Source organism: Hemicordylus capensis, chromosome 3, assembly GCF_027244095.1.
Source record: "Hemicordylus capensis ecotype Gifberg chromosome 3, rHemCap1.1.pri, whole genome shotgun sequence".
Lineage (NCBI taxonomy): Eukaryota > Metazoa > Chordata > Lepidosauria > Squamata > Cordylidae > Hemicordylus > Hemicordylus capensis.
In genome coordinates, this window is record NC_069659.1 from 143,039,913 (window position 1) to 143,061,317 (window position 21,405).

General features: G+C 43.7%; 1 protein-coding gene across 2 annotated transcripts in view; it reads left to right on the top strand.

Moving 5' to 3' along the window:
- The window catches only part of LOC128349341 (NALCN channel auxiliary factor 1-like), a 203,555-nt gene that overhangs the window by 65,155 nt on the left and 116,995 nt on the right, over positions 1-21,405 (top strand). Inside the window, exon 2 of one of the 2 annotated variants that reach the window (XM_053305431.1) lies at positions 17,883-18,113. The exons of the other annotated variant lie outside the window; for it this stretch is intronic. Coding sequence (XP_053161406.1) covers positions 17,883-17,942 — 60 coding nt within the window. The 3' untranslated portion in view covers positions 17,943-18,113. Of the gene's footprint in view, positions 1-17,882; positions 18,114-21,405 lie in introns of those variants that run through there. 2 annotated transcript variants of the gene reach the window in all.

Consider the following 21,405-nt stretch of genomic DNA (forward strand, 5'->3'; position numbering starts at 1 on the left):
AGCATCTATTCCCTTTTCTCTCCCTCCAGAGAGGGAGAGAAAGGAAGAATAGATGCTTTCAGGCAGCAAGTGCTGTCTGAAATGACGCTGAAGAGCTTACTTAGGCTCTTCGGAGCTTGAGGCCCCCTTTGACATCACATGCAAAGGGGGTGTGGCCTCAAGCTCCAAAGAGGCTGAGCAAGCTCTTCGGCGTCATTTCAGGCAGCGCTTGCTGCCTGAAAGCATCTATTCTTCCTTTCTCTCCCTCTTTGGAGGGAGAGAAAGGGGAATAGATGCTTTGCCTGAAATAAACGGCAAGTGCTTACTGGGGGAGTGCCTAGTACCCCGGGTGGGGGTGGGGGGCCTCTCCGGACCGCAGTTGGGGGCGGCGCATGGCAGGCACTTTGCGTCCCCTGCAATGGTGCCCAGGCACTTGCCCTGCCTGCCCCACCCTTGTTACGCCTTGTGAAGATAGATCATCCAGGAGAGACTCTATCTATGTGGTCGCTATGAGTCGATACTGACTTGATGCCACTTAATTAATTAGGAAGCAGCGGCTAGAAGATCTTTGGGATACCCACACATGATTGCACCTGAATATGATCTTTCAGGGGGAAGAAATAGTGTCATGTCCTCCTTTTCTTAGTATATATGTGGGCAGTGTTGAAATAATGCACAGCTTGCTAGATAATAACTCCTACACTGGTAGCTAGTGCATTTTTCTTATGTACATGTAAATGAAATGGAGGTCTGGTGTTCCAAGGCAGGCTAAGTCCAAAGGCAGGCAGCAAGGGGAATTAAGCTGGTTTTGTGGTAGCGATCATGAATTGCCCCCTTTGCTAACTAGGGTTTGCCTTGGTTTGCATTTGGATGGGTGACTACATGTGAGCTTTGTCAGGTATAAGATATTCCCCTTAGGGCAACATAAGGCCTAGGGGCCAGATCCGGCCTGTATGAACATTTTTGCTGGCCCACCAAGCTTGGCATTTGTGTGGGCCTGGAATATTCAGGTACCCCACTGACTGAGCAGGGAAAGGCTTATTTTCTGACGGCTATTCTTGGTTAAAATTGTGGGCCCCTGTGAGGAGGGAAAGACCCATAAGTAACTAGTAATTGTTTTAATTAATACTTCTCACAATAGTCTGTATAACTTACAGTATATGGCTGTGAGCTTTACTCAGATTGTTTGGTAATCAATCTAAAATTCAATTTTAGATTATAATTTGTGCAAGCAATTGATGAGATAGAGCTTGAAAGCAATGCTACTATTCAGGCTGCATTGATGTGCCAGTTCCCTTTCCCCTGTGCCAAATTTGTTTATAAATACATGTAAAGATAGCCTTTGTTTCCAGTTTGTATCCAATACAACAGGAGGCAACAAACTTGCCAAAATCACCATATTTTGTGGGAATCTATGCCACAAAAATTATTTTATGCCCTTGAGAAAGGTTAATCACCAAGATGTGTTGAGCATAAAGAGATCCTATCTTCACAATAAATCCCACATACTGTTCGGCACCCTGTTGGAGTTTGCCTCCTCTGTTCTTTTCTTATTGCTAGAGGGAGATGATAAAAAACCCTTAGCAACTTATAAGTTAACCCTATATTTAATGGGGAATTAGAAATATTGGGGGGGGGGAAACATATTCCTAATTCCAAATAGTTTTTTTAGAGTAAAGATGTGCTTTACTTTGCAATGAGTGGTAACTTTGGTTTATTAAATTGTCAGTTATTTACATTTTAAAGAACAGTGCCTTTCAGAGACATACGGATGTTTTGGTCATACAGAAGTATTTAAATTTTATCAATTCAGCAGTTTATGTTGGAGCTAGGATCCTGGACATCAGCTCTCAGCTGCAATGTCTTATAGTGACCACTGGGGGTTTTAGGGCCATGGATAAAAGTGCTGGACTCTTCCTCTCTTTGGTTCTTCCAGTGTTAGTCTCCATTTTGTCTCTCCAAAGATGGCTGTTTGCTTTGGTCTCTCTCTTCAGCCATGAGCTACAGACAAAATTAACCTGAAGGCTTTTTCACATTTGTTTGTAACCTTTTCTTTAAATAAATTCTTGTAGTTCTCCAATACTAAAGAATTGTCTCAAGACCTCTTGCTTTGCTGCTTTCTCTCCAAACTGGTTTTACGTTGCTATTTGGGGACTGAACTGCTATTCTTCCCCTACAGTTTAAACATTGGATGATTAATCAATCAAAAAGTAGGAATGTGCAGAACTGGTCCGGCGGTCCACGGTCTGACAGTTGGGTTCATGGGTTCGTTATCAAACCGAAACACCCCTGGTTCCGTCTGGACCAGGTCCGGTCCGGCAGGTCCGCAAACTTTTTTTATTTTATTTTTAAAATGTAAAAAGTAACAACCTGTAGCCCCTTCGGGGGGCTTGCTGTAGCTGCGGGGTGTGTGTATGTCCGAGCGGGTTCCCTCTCCCCCGCCAGCCTCCCTCATCACCGCCGCGGCCGGGTAAACTTAGTCTTTTTGGCCCTTTCAGGCCCCCGTAAAAGTGAGTGGCCACCATTTTGGCCTCACAGAGGACATTTGTGCATGTGCTGCAGTGGCCAAAATGGCGGCCACTCGCTTTTACAGAGGCCCGAAAGGGCCAAAAAGACTAAGTTTACCCAGCCGCGGTGGTGATGAGGGAGGCCGGTGGTGGGAGAGGGAACCTGCACTGACACCCTCCCCCCGCGTACAGCAAGTCCCCCGAAGGGGCTACAGGTAGTTATTTTTTACATTTGAATTTTTTAAAAAAAGTTTGTGGACCGGTCCAGGAGGAGTGGTTCGATGGGGGCCGGACCGAACTGGCCCGGTTTCGTTCGAGACTGGTCTGGCCTCGAACCAAACCAGGCCAGATGGTTCCATGCTCACCCCTGCCAAAAAGCTGCAATTGTATATGAAACTGTTTTAATGTTCTTTCAGATGTTATATGACTGTGTGTGTGTGTGTGTGTGTGCGCGCGCGCAGGGTGTGGGGAGACATGCCCTTGACCTTCATAAGAAAGTCTTAAAAGAGCCCACACACATACAGCTCTCATGCTGCTAAAGATTGACTTACCTGTGCAATCAGATCTCCTGTCTTTTCAGGAGTTCAAATCACACAGAGCTTCTAGAAACATCTGGAAGCATCTAGTTTTCTAGCATTCTTTTCATATATTTGGAGAACACACAAAAAGATATTTTACACAGTAGAGGGGTGCAGAATGTTTCAAGGTCAAAACGTTACACTTCAAAACAGGCTGTTCTGTTCTGAGCTTGGAACGGAATGACCTGTTGCAAGGTGGAACGTCTTGATCTCAGTCTGAGCAACATTTTCTATTCCAATTAAAAATTGGCAGCAATTTTTAAATCCAAAATGGTGGCTGGAATGGTCCAATAGGATGGGGGTTGTTTCATCAGAACAACCAGTTCACCCAGTTGTTCCAGTGGATCTGTTCTCGCATTTTACATTCCTTTCCACTAATGCAAAATGCATTTCATGCACATCCCTATTGCACTGTATAAATGTTTGAATTGTTTTACTGCTAAGACTACAACAAAGTTGTATTGGATACTTAATTAATTACTAGCTGGCCCGGGCACAGACCCGGGCGCAGAGCATCCGTGCCTCTAGTTCTCCCTTGTTCTCAGCCCCCCTCCTCATTCTTGGGCTCTCGTTCTCAGGCCTCCCCCCTCCTCTTCCCTGTTCCTCCCTCCAATGTTTTTTTCTCTGGCCATCCACCTGGCCAGCTGCTTTTTCTGGCTGGCTGCCGCTTTATCCCCCCACCGCTGCCTTCACTTGGTCTCCTGCCTCTGCTGCCTTCTCTCCCACTGTGGCTGCTTTCTCTGCCTGCCTGGCCTTTCACTAGCCTGTCCATTGGCCTTATGTTCCCCCGCTGCTGCTTTCCTCTCCTCCTCCCCTCACTCGCAGACTCTCACGAATGTTGCCATGCATGGGATTAGTGACGGATATATCGAAGAGAATTATATATAGATTATCATTTACTGCACTTATATACTAGCCATCCCAAAATGGCTCAAGACAGTTCACGATAAAAAATTAAACCATTTAAAACATTAACATAAAACTAATTACAAACCATTTAAACACTATTAAAAGCCAAGCTGAAAGTGTGTGTCTTTCTGGGTCTCTTGAAGGTGACCAGGGATGATAAACCTCTTATTCCATTGGGTAGTGTATTCCACAACCTAGGGGTGGCTACTGAGAAGGTCTGATTTCAAGTTGCTGCCAGACAAACTGGCCACATCCAGATATGAACCTCTCCTGATGATCTTAATGAGTGGTGGGAATCTTGCAGGAAAAGGTGCTCTCTCGGGTAATCTGAACCTAAGTCGTATAGGGCATTAAAGGTAATAACCAGCACTTTATATTTTGTCTTGAAACAAAGCTGTTTAAGAACAGGCATCATATGGCCTCTCTGAAACCTATCCCACCACTGCATTTTGAACTAAATGGTTTCTGGACATAAAGGCAGCCCTTCATAGAGTGCATTGCAGAACCCAAGCCTAAGTGAAACCAGTAAGATGTTCAGTGCAAAATGGAACGTTACAGATGGAATATAGGATAGGCAGGCTATGGTCACATATTATAAAGAGGAGTATGTAATTCCTTTAAATTCCTGAATAGTCCATTTGTCAGATTGTAGATGGCAATCTGGGAATCAAATAAAAAAACTTGAGAATTTCAGCCTAACATAAACCTGTTGAACTATTAGGATTAAACTCCATAAGTAGGGTAGATGTGGGGTGGGTTATACCCATGATGGAAAGCCTATAGCTTTGTGGGTAGAACTCACTGAACCCTTTCCCATGATTGGAGAAAGGGCTCAAAAGTGGGGAGGGGAGGAAGCATTGAAATGCTTACCTCCCCCGCAGATGATCCACTCCCCCATGGGGATCCTCCCAATGCTGGTTGGGAGGCTATTAATGTGTAGGTGCACTGACACATGACCCATTAGCCCATGTTTTAGGCGTGCTTGCACACGAAACCCTGACTAACAGCTGAGCATCTAACAAGGGTTTGCTGCCGTGCTGCTAGCGGGAGCATTGCAGCTCCTGGCAGTTCACACACGCAGGCAGAACTGGGTTGGGCTTTCCTAGCCTTGTTTTGCCTGTGAATGTGTTTACAAGCAAAAGAGTCCACTGTTTACAAGCAAATCAACCAAGTGGCAGGTTCAGTCCCCTGGCACCTTCATTTAACAGAGCCAGTAGGGCTGGGAAAGACTTCTGCCTGAGACTCTGGAGAGCAGCTGACAGTCAGAGTAAATGGCACTGTGGGCTAAATCGATCAGTGGTCAGGCAAAAACAACACAGAGTTTTGTGGCTTATAATTTATGTATTTAGTAATAATATAATACAATGACATTAAGAGGCGCTTCACACGACACGTGCAAAGCATCTGACGGGGTTCTGCGGGGAGAGCGAGCTTAGCCCACTCTCCTTGCAGACGAGCAGCTGCTCGTACCTGGGTGGCCGGATTGGCCACCCACATGGCTGCCGGCCCCGTTAATGACCCGGTGTGGACTGCAGGGGTCGGGGGCCGCATGGTGTGTGGGCATCCTGGAGAGACCTCTGAGCCAGGGAGGCTGCTTGCAGTCTCCCGGTTGAGGGTCTACTCATGTGTCGCTGTGCGTCACGGCGACACATGAGCACAAAACCAAGGTTAACAGACCGATCGCTCCATTAACTTCATTTAGGGAGAGAGGGATTTATGGTGGCTAGCTGTTGGGAGCTGCACAGATCCTTGCAGCACATGAACACCCAAAAGCGGGCTGGGCTCCCTTAGCCTGCTTTTGGGCAATCGTGGGAATAGCCTCTAAGTCTTGTAATGGTGTATTGTGGATAGGTAGTGATGGACAAGGCTGCCTGGTGATGAACTATGTCAGATTGATTTGGAAATAATATCAATTTGTTGAGAAATGTCTTGGCTCATTTCTGAGCCAGTCCAAATTTAGCTGTTCCCACCCAGGCACCAAGCTCTGTTCTATCCCAGCCAGACAGCTGCCTGATTTTCCCCACTTCCTTCCCTTGAACTGCACTTCCTAATGGCAGTGGCAGAAGCAAGAGCAGTGGCAGCATTCCAGCTGCAGTGAGAAGTAAAGAGACCATTCACTCTTCTGCTGTTGGTAGTAGAGCTGATGTTAGGCCCTGGTGACCCTTGGGCATTATTTACCAGCTTGGATATTAATTCAAGTCAAAGAAGATTTCAGGGGTTTCATCATTCTCACCTGTTTTGAGATGAGCATTAAAAAATCCTGAAGTTTGTTTCTGGGTCTGAGCCAAGTAAGCTTTGCTGGCATCTTTAGAAGATAGGATGGCTGAGTTGTCATCAGGGTTTGCTGAAAGATTGCTGGGTTTATGTCTTGATGAGATTTTGAAGCTCTTCCCACGATCAGTGAGAAGAGCTTCTGGCGGGTCTGCGGAGGAGCGAGCTTAGTCCGCTCTCCCTGCAGATTATCATGCCTGCAGCCCTGGGCAGCTTGATCAGTTGCCCACACGTCACAGAGCCAGTGGGGGCTGTGGGGAGTGGGGGCCATGCAGCCCCTGGAAGTTCCAGGATGCCCCACATGAGCGTGCGGGGCATTCTGGAGAGACCCCCGAGGCCGGGAGGCTGGCTGCAGCCTCCAGGTCGGGGGTCTACTTGTGTGTTGCCACACGCTGTGGCAGCACACAAGCAAAAAAACGAGGTTAACGGAGCACACTCTCCGTTAACCTCATTTAAGGGAAGAGGGAATTAGGCGGGCTAGCTGCCCTGTAATCACTGGGCTTGCCCGTGAGCCCGTTGGTTCTTGCGATCAGTAGAAAGCGGGTTAGGCTCCCTTCGCCCGCTTTCTACTCATCGTGAGAATAGCTTCATTATATTATTGCTGGTGAGTAGCTGTTCAGAATGTGAGTGAAGAGTATAATTTACAGCAGCTCCTTAATCTTAAACGTTTGCACACCATCAATATGGACTGTTTCACAGAGACACAAACTGAGCCCTGTAATAAATGGAGACGCTAATTTTAGCCCCATATATTGTCAGATAACATTATTGCAGGGCCTATTATTAGCAGGAGATCACTGACATGGTCATTCTCCAGACTGTTATCACTTACCAACAATGCCCTTCTGCTGGCCAAACAGAAGAAATAGAGCAGTTTCTATAGGAGAAAGAGGGGACACAGACACAAATCTGACATAAAAACTGACAGTGTGGGAGAACATTTTAGACTCTGCTTCACTCCTCAACATCCCCATACTTTTACAAAAGAACTTAAAGGCTTGAGCATTACTTTTGAATTAGAATTTATAGAATATTCAAATCTATTCAATTTGGATTTAATCAAGACCTGCGCTTCTTTCCCTTGATAGATGTTAAATTAGCATAGCACAGTGAATATTATTCCTCTTTCACAATAACTGCTGTTATGAATGGGGCATTTCTATTCTTATCTCATATATATTTTGACCTACTACTTCCCCTTTCATTTCATGGCATTTTGCCCCACTTTTTATATCTCCCCCTCCTCCTCTATCCATGTAGATATTTCTGCCACCTGGGAATAACTATGCATTTGATGAAGTGGGATTCAGTCCAGATCATGCCACTATGCATCTATTAGTATTTAAGGTGACTAGATCATTTGTATTTTGCTGCAACAGAAAAACAAAGCTGCTTTTTTGAAATTTGTTAGTTTAAGGCAGCTTCATGTGTTCATATGAACTGCTTTTTGAATATCTAGAGGGGATGATGATGATAATGTGGATCTTTTTGCAATACCAGCTGTCCATTGGTTATAGCATAAAATACTTACACTAACGAAAGAAATGGAAGTTTTGTCCCTGGCCTCAGTAACACACAGTTTGCCTCATCTTTTGAGTATTTTATTCTAATCATATGTCATGTTTGTTTATGCTAACAAAGTCTCCATTGACCTCTTTGGCTCTTGATTTGTAGAATCAAGGCACATTTCTGATTTTTAGCATTAATGAGTTTTGACATTTGGTGTAAATTACGTGGGAGACAGCATGTAAATGCAACCCATTAAGCACAGCTGCGACGCAACCTTCACTTATTTAAAATAATAAAGAGTAACCCTAGGCTAACTCCATTGACATGAGGATGCACAACTGTAGTGTGCCATGGATGGTACTCAGCATCTCCAGTCTTTGGAAAGCAAGTTCTAATGGAATAATTGTTCTTGTGACCGATGGCCAATTTTTTCACATTTTCCTAGCTTATTCTATTACAGTCAGTAACAGAAGCTGTGCTAAGAATAGTTTGCACCCAGCCTTGCTATCTATATGGTATGTGCATCTGGTTGGACTTGCATGGTCTCCCTCACCATGTGTCAGAACTTTTGTATAAAATTGTGCCTATACACCTAAATGCTTGTTGTCAAGGTCTCTGGGGCTTGACCTGGAAATCTGTCTAGCTTGATGAGCTTCTTCGGGCTTTGTGCGTAACAAGCCAGAGCCCTCTTCAGGAGCAGAAGGGAACATGTGTGCAGAATCAACCCTTGTGATTGGCAAGTAGTATGAAGCTTCTGGATTGGCCAAGTCTTAAAAATATTAGGATCCTGGGATACTGTCCTTGCGTGGTCAGTATTCTAGAGCAGTATTTGCTGGCTTTCGTTTCCCACTGCTTCTTCTTGTTTAGATTCCAGCTTCTCCACATCCTCCTTATTTTCATGTATGGCTCTCAATGATCCTGACCAAGTCCTAGCATACTATGAGTAATGAGTAGATTCTGTTCACACAATCTATCCACATTTTTTTAGTTTTATTTTTTGGCAGCAGATGGATTGGGTAAGCAAGGAGTTTGTGGTTTAAATTCAAGGTGGAATATAATGGAAGGAGGGATTTAAATGTGGGAAAGACTTAACAATATTGTAAATATAAAAAATGGATTTCCTGCTTTAAAAGAATCCGCCTTAACTGTTGAACCAAAACCAGAGCCTTCCATAATACTGTTGATTTTTACTGCTTCTTATTCTGATGACATTGTTTTGTGTACATCTCAGTCAATAACTTAACTTGAGAGGGTTTGGGGAAAACATCTAATAAAGCTTTGATGTTGTCCTTCTCCTGAATATAATTTGTATTTTAAAATAGGCCCACTCAGTTAATTTAAACCAGCTTTGCCTAGGAGCATAGTGAAATATTCTTGTGGGGTTTCAGTAGCCCTAGAAAAGACAATCTGTTTGGAATAGGAAGCAAAATAATTACAAACAGAATAAATAAAAATGTGTTTTAATTCCAAAACATGTTTAAACTAATTGATTTTATTATGTAGTAAAAGAGGGAATAATAATAGAAGCAAGTTGCCAATACCACCAGTGACTGATTTTCTTGATCACTAGAGCAACAATTATTTTCCCTCCAGTTTTTATATCACCTGCTGTTCAGCCTGAAGTGTGTGGAGGGGAGCTTAATATAATAATTTAGGCAGATGAGAAGCTTTGTTTCTGAAAATATAAAACCACTTGTAGATAAGTATTTTAAAAACTCACATGTGTGAGTGCGCATGTGTGCATGTGTGTATGCACACACACATGGTGTGGGTGCTCATTTCATGCCTATCCATCTAATAAGCCTTAATTGGTTTCATGAATGAAAGGAGAACATCAGCATTCAGGTTCTGAGACATTCTGAGACTGCCATGGTTGGCCTGATGTATGGTCTCCAATTAGGTACAGACAGAGGGAGTGTGACACTGCTGATCCTTTTGGATCTCTAAGTGGCTTTCGATACCATTGACAATAGTATCCTTCTGAGTCACCTGAGGGAGATGGGATTGGGTGGCAATGTTTTCTAGTGGTTATTTTCCTACCTCTCTGGTAGATCCCAGATGGTGTCACTTGGAGACTGTTGCTCTGCAAAGCAAGAGTTACTCTGTGGATTTCCACAAGGCCCAAACTGTCTCCAATGCTCTTTAACATCCATATGAAACTGCTGGGAGAGATCATCAGGAGATTTTGGGCAGGGTATTATCAATATGCCGATGGCACCCAAGTCTATTTCTTCATATCAACTTCATCAGGAAATGACATAACTTCCCTAAATGCCTGCCTGGATTCAGTAATCAGTTGAATGAGGGATTACAAACTGAAATTGAATCCAAATAAGATGGTGGTACTGACTGTGGCGGGTCAGGACCCGAGAGATGGTTTAGATCTGCCTGTTCAGGATGGGGTTACAACCCCCACAAAAGAACACGTACGTAGCATGGGAATGCTCCTGGTTCCAAAACTCTCTCTGGTTTCTCAGGTTGAGGCAGTGGCCAGGAGCACTTTTTATCAGCTTCGGCTGATATGTTAGCTACACCCATTTCTGGAGGCAAATTATCTTGAAACAGTGATACATATTCTGGTAACCTCCAGGATTGACTACTGCAATGCACTCAGCGTGGTACGTAGTCTGGAAACTGCAATTGGCACAGAATGCAGCTGCCAGACTGGTCTCTGGGACAACCTGAAGAGACCATATAACACCAGTTTAAAAAAAAAATTGCAGTGACAGCTGATATGTTTCTGAGCGAAATAAAGTGCTAGGTATTGCCTGTAAAGCCCTAAATGGCTTGGGTCCAAAGTACTTACGAGAGCACCTTCTATGTCATGAACCCTGCTGCCTATTAAGATAATCTCTGGAGGTTCAGTTACAGTGTCCACTGGCTTGTCTGCTGGCAACTGAGGGCCAGGCATTCTCTGTGGATGCGCCAGGGTTTTGGAATGCACACCCTGTCAAAATAAAAGTTTCTCCATCTCTGACTGCTTTTAAAAAGATTCCTAAGGCACACTTGATTTCTCAGGCTTTTAATTAAAACTAATTTTAAACTGTTTAACTATTGTACGCTGCGAAATTGTTTTGTTTTTATTCTGTGAAAGTGTGTTAATTGTTGAGTTTTTATATTGTATTTTGGACTATGTACACCATACATATGATAAATAAATAAATAAATAGACTCCAGCATTTAAACCATTCTGCCTCACCTAATATCCACTATACATTTCAATTTCTTTTCCCCTTTCACTTCTGGCTTCTTCCCTCGGGAATTCTCAGTTACTATCAGAGCAGTGGGAAGGGGCTTACTTCAATGACTTTTTAATTGTTCCAGTCTCTGTCCATATGACTATATGAATGGCAATTCAGATGAGAATGTATAGGGCCCATTCCTAATGCCTGAAGGAATATGGGGCATAGTGCGGTGTTATTTCTCATAGTTCAAAGTGAATGAAGGGTATTTTACGATTATAACGGTTTTAGGTTAGGATGTTTTACTTAGCAAAATTGCTGAATAAGTTATTGTATGTGTATATTCTAGCATTTTGTCAATGTATTATTAGATGAATATAACTATCAATAAAATGTTATTAGCAAACAAGTTGGTTTGCTTCCTGAGGTATAGCAGTAGAGAGAGAGAGCAAAACATGGTTAGCTGAAATTGTCTTTAGGTATGTGGAAATTACTTCTGGTGTCTGCTGATTAATTTCTCTGTGGTTTGAGATTTCTGAACAGTTTTGCAACTCACAGCCACAGATATTGTGGTTCACGATGCTGTTGCTCTGGGGGACTTTGCAGTTCACCAACTCTCTTGCTAAAAACTTTAACCTGTTGCTGATTTGGAATCTGTGTGACAATCTGGGGTTGACATGGTATGTGCTAATTAGCAGCACCCCACCAGAAGCCACAGATAGTCGGAATGCCTGGGTGTCACTTGGAACATCATCTGATGTTTTGTTTTTATTCTGATCAGAACAAAAATGTTAACCTCTGCACTGCCCCACATTTTCTTACATAGGATGCTTTATTGATCTACTTGTGGCTGAGCTCATTAAACGCTGCTGAACTCAATGATTAGGAGGAAAGCAGCCAAAAGCAATGTGAGGAGTGACCTGTTTGGCAGCTGCAAAGTGTAAGGGCTGCTTTGTGGCCATTCTATATTGCTCCCTGGAAAAAGCAGCAATTTTCTGATCGACGTCTTACAGCCACCACAGAAACTAATGGGAAGCAGGAATACATACATTTGTGCATACTAAATGTTGCACTGGAAACTTGCCTTGTGTAAGAGATGCTGCAAACATACAAAAATATTAATCACATAGGAGAGTCTTCTTGGAAGTTTTCCTGCGCAAACTCCACTGACATTAATGAGCATTGTACAAGATCACCTAATTTTAGTGGCTCACATACCATGCAAGAAACTGCTAATTCAAGCAAGAGGCATGTATGCTGCTTCCAAGCCACTTTACATCCAACTTATGCTGTTTGCAAGGGTAGGGCTGCTCCGTGGCAATTGAGGATTGCATCACTGCAGTTGCTATGCTACTCCAATTGAGAATTATGGGAGTAGCGTCACAACTGTGATAACGTACTCCTCAATAACCACGGAGCAGGTGCTCCTTCGCAAATAGTACGGGCTGGGTGTAGAGTGGCTCAGAAGCAGCACGTGTACTTCTTGCCTGAACCAGCAGTTTCCTGCGTAGGATATGGGCCGGTTGATTGGTACAGAAGACCTTCATAAAAGATTGTTTCTGTGATTTATTAATCATGTGGAAATGTGCAAATCATGTGGAACCTACGTCTCTGGGCAGTTTACAACAAAAACAGAAAAATTAAAACATTAGTTAAAACAGATAAATGACAAAGGAATTAAAACTTTGGTTAAAATAAATGACAGCAAAAAGTGAAAATCAGGGTGGATTTGATTTAAATCAAACTGATTTAAATCACAATTTAAATCACTAGCAGGGTGGATAAAAATCAAAAAAATCCATTTTAAATAAAAAAATCCGATTTAAATAAAAAAAATCCGATTTTTTTGATTTAAATCGGATTTTTTTGATTTAAATCGGATTTTTTTGATTTTTATCCACCCTGCTAGTGATTTAAATTGTGATTTAAATCAGTTTGATTTAAATCAAATCCACCCTGGTGAAAATATTACAACAATCCAAAACCTTAAAACAACATTTTAAAATGAAGTTAAAACTATTAAAATTGTATTTAATTAAAAGTCTGGGTGAACAGATGAGTCTTTAAAGGTTTTTTTTTAAATGTCAGAGATGAGGAAGCTCTTATTTCAGCAGGGAGCGTGTTTAAAAGCATTGGGGCAGCAGCTGAGAAGGCCCGTTCCCAAGTAGCCACCAGACGAGCCGGTGGCAACTGCAGATGGACCTCTCCTGATGATCTCAATAGGTGGTGGGGTTCATACTGAAGAAGACGTTCTCTTAATACCCAGAGCCTAAGCCATTCAGGGTTTTATAGGTAATAACCAGCACCTTGTATTTTGCCCAGAAACTTATGGCAGCCAGTGTAGCTCTTTCAATACGGGAGTAATATGGTCTCTCTGAGGTGACCTGGAAACCAACCTGGCTGCCACATTCTGAACCAGCTGTAGTTTCTGGACTACACACAAAGGCAGCCCCACATAGAGCGCATTGTAATTGTATATGATGAAGAATCACAGATATTGCTGATAAGTCTGCCTTAAGACCTTAGAGGCTTCAAAAACTCTGAAAAATGGATTGTAAATGTTTATGCTATATATGTCTTTATTCTGTACTTCAAAAACAGTCAGTAAGAAAAAGTTAGCAAAGCAGCTGGATTTGAGAAACAAATTTTTAGGGCAGCTGTGACCTTAAGTCTGCATATCATGACCAGTGTTGAAGAGAAGTCTTGAGTGAAGCTTTCATATACTGAGTTACAGAACAGAAGGAATGAGTTATGGAAAGTAGTTGTAAATGTCATGACTTATACAGGTGGCCCTTGTTATTCATGGGGTTCCTGTTCTCGCCTATATTATTCATTCATTCATTCATTCATTCATTCAGTTTTTATACTGCTCTTCCAAAATTGGCTCAGGGCAGTTTACAAATAAAACAAAGAAAATTATAATCAATCAACAATTAAAATATAAAATGCCATAAACAATTAAACAATAAAACAGTTTAAATACCCATAAGATAAAAATTAGATAAAACATGTTAAAAAAACATTAAAATTTAAAAATCGAATCTCAGTTGAAGGCCTGGGAAAACACGTACGTCTTCAGTGATCTCCTAAAAGCAGGAGATGCTCTTATTTCAGCAGGGAGCATGTTCCAAAGCCCTGGGGCAGCCACAGAAAAGGCCCGGTCCTGAGTTGCTACTAGTCATGTGCACGGACCAGTTCGGAGGCCATTCTAAAGGCCTCCAGACCGGTCCGGACACGGGGTGGTTTTGGTTCGGGTGGGGGGTTCCACAGGAGTATGGGGGGGGGGCTTTACTCACCCTCCCAAGAACGGCGCCGTATTTATGTGAGTAAGCAGGCAGCATGCCTCCCTGCCGCCCGCTTCATTCCCCCTCTCGGCGTTCCCTCTGTTCAAATTCTGAATCGGGCGGCAGGGTATCTCCCAGTCCCTGCCGCCCTCTTTAATGCCCCTGCTTGGCTGGCAGCCGCCCCATTCAAGCCTTCAAGGCCCCTGCCGGGCCGGGCCGGCCCTTCCCTTCCCTTCCCTTCCCTTCCCATCGCAAGGGGGACGAGCGGCAGAACCCCCTGCCTTCCCCCTTGCTGGCTGCACTGCAAAAGGCTTCTTTTGCACGCATGCGCGAAAAAGGCTTCTTAGAAGCCATTTGCAGTGCAGCCGGCAAGGGGGAAGGCAGGGAGTTCTGCCGCTCGTCCCCCTTGAGATGGGAAGGAAAGGGCCGGGCCGGGCTGGGCCGGCAGGGGTCTTGAAGGCTTGAATGGGGCGGCCGCCAGCCGAGCGGGGGCATTAAAGAGGGCGGCAGGGACTGGGAGATACCCTGCCGCCCGATTCAGAATTTGAATGGAGGGAACACCGAGAGGGGGAATGAAGCGGGCGGCAGGGAGGCATGCCGCCCACTTACTTACATAAATACAGCGCCGTTCTTGGGAGGATGAGTAAAGCCCCCCCCGCCGCCGTTATTTGGAACCCCCCACCCCAGTGCCAGACCGCAGCTCCGGGGTTCCGTGCACATCCCTAGTTGCTACCAAATGAGTTTGCGGCACCTGTAGTTGGACCTCTGCAGATGATCTTAATAGACAACAGGGTTCACGACAGAGAAGGTGCTCTCTTAAATACCCTGGACCTAAGCCATTAAGGGCCTTATAGGTTATAACTAGCACTTTGTATTTCGTTCAGAAACCTATCAGCAGCCAGTGCAGTTCTTTTAGAATTGGTGCTATATGGTCCCTTTGGGTAAACCCAGAGACCAGTCTGGCTGCCGCATTCTGTACCAATTGTAGTTTCCAAACTATGTACAAAGGCAGCCACACATAGGGTGCATTACAGTAGTCAAGCCTAGAGGTTACCAGCATATGTACCACTGTTTTAAGGTCACTACTCTCCAAGAACAGACATATCAGGCGTATCAGCTGAAGCTGATAAGAAGCACTCCTGGCCACAGCCTCAACCTGAGCGACCAGGGAGAGTTTGGGATCCAGGAGCACCCCCAGACTACAAACCTGATCTCTTAGCGGGAGTGTAACCCTATCCAGAACAGGCAGATCTATACCATCTCTTGGATCCTGGCCCCCTAAAGACAGTACCTCCATTTTGTTTGGATTCAATTTCAGTCTGTTATCCCTCATCCAGCCGAATATCGCCTCCAGGCAGGCACTTAGGGTGCCTATATAGGCATGAATATGGAAATTGTGAGTAACAAAGCCTTGAGTCAATGGGAATTGGGGGGTTAGGTTCCTAACAACAACAACAAGCCAAAACAAGGTGGGCAGTATTAAGAGAAGAAAAGGACAGTAGCTTATTCTCTAGGTCTCTAGCAGTGACCCTCCAAACTCCTAAAGCAGTCAAATATTCACCCATTTTTTAAAAAAACCACAAAATGGCTCTCTGCTGAAAAATGGCAGCCAGAAATGACATCGGAAGTCATTTCCAGGTCATTTCTGGCCACTCAACACTGTGGATAGGTGAATTTTGCCTATTTTTCTACCTGTGGATTATGAAACTGGGTCTCTAAGACCTAATTGCAGATACGTGAAATTGCGGATATGGAGTCCCCTGATGATGTGTGCCATCTGTAAAGATAATGTACAGATGTACATTACAGATATACATGGCTATATTTAGTCAGCAAGCTGAGCATTAGAGATCTACCAGTGAAAATGCCATGCAGTTACTGCATTTGAGTGTTAATTAGGGTAGGAAATTTGAATCCGTGCTGATTCAAGTGAATGTTATGTTTGCACCACAGTGTGCACTTTTACTTACCCTCTGACACAGTGCTCAATGACAACCTCCCACCTCTAGGATAAACTCTCTTGAAGACTGAAGCCACTAAACTAATGCTCTTAATTTCCTGTGATGGCTGCCAAAATATCTCCAGTCCCAGATTTCTTTCATATTCCCCCTTTGAGGCATCTCTTTAGTATTCTTTGTTTCTCATAACCTAAGTGAAGAGCAAAGCATTCCTTGTGACTCGGCTTTATAATTGCAATGCAGCCTGTTAGTAATTGCTCATTCATTCAAAAGCTTTGCTGCAATATTTTGAAACAAATTGCCACCATTCTGGTACAGCAATTAATCTGCTATTCAGAAAGGTATAGGAGGGCAAAGTCTTATTGCTGTGCATAAGTACTTGAGAAGGCAAATTAGGCTGACTTGGAATATTTTATTAAAATTGTTATATTGAAGATATAACTGTTTCTTAGAGTTATACCTAAAGTCTCTTCTCCTAGTGCGCTTGTGTGTAGGGATGTGCACAGAAATCTTCTGCGCCATGGGGGTAGCGCTTTAATGGAGGGGGAGGGTGTACTCACCCCTCCTGCCGCATTTCCCCTGCCAGCGCGCTGTTTTGTTTAAGCCCCTCGGGGCGGCAGCGTTCCTCCCTGCCGCCCCGTTTGCCCCGTCGGCCGGAAGTGGCGAGTGCGCGTGCGCCCGTGGTGCGCGCGCACACGGCAGAAGGGCACGCATGCACGCAACAGGCGCACGGGCACTCGCCACTTCCGGCCGATGGGCCAAACAGGGCGGCAGGGAGGAACGCTGCCACCCCGAGGGGCTTAAAAAAAACAGTGCGCCGGCGGGGGAAATGCGGCGGGAGGGGTGAGTACACCCTCCCCCACCCTTAAAGCGCTACCCCTGCCGGCGCCGAAACGCCGAAACCGCCCCCAGTGCCGAAACGTTTCGGTGGCCTTCATAATGGCCTCCGAAACGTTTCGGGCACATGCCTACTTGTGTGTTACTACTACCACGTTTGTTGGGGTAGTATTACACTCTCTCAAATTTCTGTAGTTCATTCATTAAACTAGGGTGGGGAAAGGAAGAATTATCCAGAGACACTGAAACTTGTATCAACAACACAGAATGTTCTGATACATTTTGCAAATCAATTGCCTTGAAATGATATGGAGAGATTTGTGTGGGTTCGCTTCTCTGCTTCTGTACACTGTCTGGGAAATCATGTGAACTGCTTGCATTAAATAGTGATGAATGCATAATTCTTCCTTCATAGCAGGGCTTTTTTCAAAATGCTATGTGTACAATTTTAGTTTGAAATAATAGATGAAATGCTGGCGAGAGTTTAGCTTCACCTTGTTATTTAGGAGTGATAAAAGTATTTAAGAGTACAGAACACTTGACTTGAATGACAACATATTAACTTCTTGCCTAAATATAAACAGTGAAATATGACTGGCAAATGCAAATGAATGCTAATTTTTCCTGGCAACATATTCAGCATTCTGACAGGAAGGGTTTAAAAATACATTTGTCATCATACAGTCATACTACTTTTCAGACAATTTGAACATTAGATGCTTTTTGTTTCAGCTGCACTCCCCAATGAGGAATGTGACCTTGGGTATTTAAATTCTTGTCTGTTGACGGCAATAAAATAATATATCCAGAGTTGACTGTGAATTTTGTGTGGCAGAGGCTCCATAATTCTTCTTATAATATGTTGAAGGACTCCGCAAGAGAACAGGGGCAAGCTGGACAGGGAATTGGTTGCAGTTGGACTGGCTGAAATTGGATACTAGAAAACCACATGGGTCTGTGTCTGTGGTCACCAGGAGTCAACACTGACGTGACAGCACAACTTTACTATACCCAGGAGGAACAGGTGGGAGATTTCTTGTAAGATAAATAGGTGTAAAATAAATAGGTGTAAGAGGTGTCCATTATGCATGGTCAACTATATGTCGTCTTCTTTCCTTGGGTAAAATACTCCCTGACCAGCAGGATGATCAGTCAAAGGTTGATGACCAAGTTGTATATCAGCACATTGCCTTGCATTACAGTGCTGTCAATTTCCCTCATGCTTAGAGCTTCCCATAACAACAATCATGCCCAAGCCTGGAGGTCGGAGAGAAGTCTATTGTCATGGTCTCTGCCTTTCAGACTATTTTGAAATCAGATTTAAGAACAATTTATGGTTACCAGGTCTGCAGGAAGTGGAATGCTACAGAACAGAAAACTGTTTTGTATGGCGATTCATTTTTCATTCATATCTTTGTCATGCATTTCATGTTCTTTGCTAAATCAGCAAAGAGGCACCTTTTTTAAAGGGGTGGTTCCTTTTATTGAGCAGGGGGGAGAACCAGGGGCAGAGCCATCATTGGATGAATGAGTTTAAAGAGCCTGGGCCGCTGCCCCCAGGGGCCGTGCTTCACGGCCCCAGACCCCCCCCCCATGTCTGATGCCCCGCGGCCCCATTTAGGAAATTGGCCTGTGCTGCTGGCCTTCCTGCCACTGCAGTGTGGTTGATCTCCCTCTCAAATGGGGGCTGTGCAGCCCCATTTGGGAGATCACACCCCCACATCTGATGTCTGACACGAGGCCTGGCTAGCCTCCCCCTGAATCTGATGTCAGATGTGGGGGGGGGGCAGGGACAAGGGGCAGTGGCGGCAGCTGAACATGGGCCGCCGCCAGCTTCCCTCTGCCACTGGGGAGAGCAATTGTCCATATCCATCCCCAGCACAGCATCCCTCCAGTGGCTGTTGCTGGTGTCTGTCTTCTGTTTCTTTTTCAGATTGTGAGCCTTCTGGAGACAGAGAGCCATTTTATGTATTTATTTATATCTATGTAAACCGCTTCGGGAACCTTTGTTGAAAAGTGATATACAAATATTTGTCATACTGCTTGTATGAAAGTTCACACTTCCCCATAAATGTAACATTCTTTCCTAGATACTTCTCCTCATAAAAGGTAGAAGTCCTGATCCAGAAAGCATGCTGCATTTGTGGTTTTTTCCTGAGAATTTTGTCTCAGAATGAACATTTTGTTCTTTACATTTCTCCAAGTTTTTTTTAATTAAAAAAAACAACAACACAGTTTGGATATTGGGTGCAAATGCCTCTTTAGGGAAAACCAGCATAAGCATCCTGGTACTCTGTTGGTCTTCCAAAAAATTCTTGTGCAAAGTTCTCATAACTCTTTTGAATTCAATACTTCAAAGAACCTTTTGACTGTCATGAAGAAATGTCATGTAATGAGAACCCTAAAACATATTTTGGTGTGTGCACAAATAGTGCATATGCAAACCCCCCCACCCCGATCTTGGTCCAGACTGTAGCTTTCTCTGATATGAGCAGATATATTTTGATTACTATGCAACAAGGTTTTATTCACTTCTTTCCCCCTTCTCCTAAAATCCAAATTTATCCATTTCTCTCTAACCGCCCAGAGACATACATTTTGAGTGGTATAAAAATATGTTCAAATAAATTTATATATTTCATTCTACAGAATTTGCAATGACTGCAAAACCTTGCAGATCCAATATTTAACCCACCAACTTTTTTAAAAAACACACCATCCTTTCTCATAACAGTGGAATATTTGTAGTATGTTTGTTTCCTAGTTGTGTAGGTAGGAATGAATGCAGATTGATTAACTTTTATTCTGAAGTAATGCAAATAAAGTCTTTGAAGCAACAACAGGAGTGGGAGGGAATAATCTAGGGAACAACACAACCTTTAATTTGTTTTTGCAGAAGCAGAGATGATGATTGATGGAGCTCATGGTCCCATTCATCTTTATTGCAGTAGCCTTACAAACTCTATACATTTGCTTCATGACATACTCATTTGCAAGTCAATGTAGGCTGTGCCCTACTTCTTTATAGCATACCAGGTGCAATTTGGAAGCCAGGAGGTCATTCTTTATGGTGGAAAGTGGTCAGGGCTTTAAACATGTATGAGTGTTAGGAAGCATGAGTTGATTCTAGGTCAAGATCTGGTGTGAGCAAGCCCATATACTACTTGAAAATTTGCTCTGGTTGTTGCACTTGCTTCAGGCAGATAGATCAATACTTTTCCCATTGAAGAGTATAGGTTAGCCTTTTTGTGTGTTTGTGTGACCTTTCCAACTTAACTTATTTTCATTAAGTTAATAAAAAATTAGCTGCAGGCGTTCTGGTCTCTCACTAAGCAAGCTTCAGCTGGCTCACTAAAGATCATTAAAATGTCTTACTGGGCTCTTTATCACAAGACTCTTGTGAATGTAACTGTTCAGTATAAAATCTTATTAGAAACCCATCTAAGCACATTCAGTACAGTGATTAGCAGACAACTAGGAGCCTCACTTATAGGAATTTAATATGTTTAAGCTGCATGTTAAAAGGAACAACAACAACCACCACCACCCACAAATTGCAAATCAACATGTAGTTGTCATAATCCTGGAATTTGTTTCAATGGTTTGTGACTAACTAGTGTCTGTCTGACCACAGTAGGGATCATCTTATTATTATTATTATTATTACATTTATATCCTGCTCTTCCTCCAAGGAGCCCAGAGCGGTGTACTACATACTTGAGTTTCTCTTTCACAACAACCCTGTGAAGTAGGTTAGGCTAAGAGAGAAGTGACTGGCCCAGAGTCACCCAGCTAGTTTCATGGCTGAATGGGGATTTGAACTCGGGTCTCCCCGGTCCTAGTCCAGCACTCTAACCACTACACCACGCTGGCTCTCAATTTGGTACTGTAATTTTGTAGAGAAGAAAGAATGTTCTATTTAGTGTCATATTTTGTGGTGGTGGTTGAATTTCCAAAGCCTCCAATCTGTGCTCTAGAATGTTTTCAGTAACTTAAGCCAGCACACCACTTGTGGCTCACCACAACTTGTACAACCTGATAGGACTGCAAAACTGGACAGGCTAACAAGCACTTGCCTGGCCACAATACAAAGCTGAGGGGCTGCCTTCAGTTTATAAGCTGATGTTCCCTGGATTCCCTGCAACTCAAATGCCCTTCTTCAAGGCCTCTTCCCTATCTTCTTTCTTTCTAAGACATACCCGTGGCCAATCTCATGTATGGCAGCTCTCGTGAGAGTTTGGAGACCTGCCAGATAGCCACGGGATGGTCCAGAGAATGAATATGGCAGCAGCGGTGGCCGGCTGGCCGAAGAAAATGGCTGCAGGTGGTGGTGGGCAGGTGAGCGGCCAGGCGGCCGCAAGCGACGGACACTGCAAAAGAAGATGAGAACA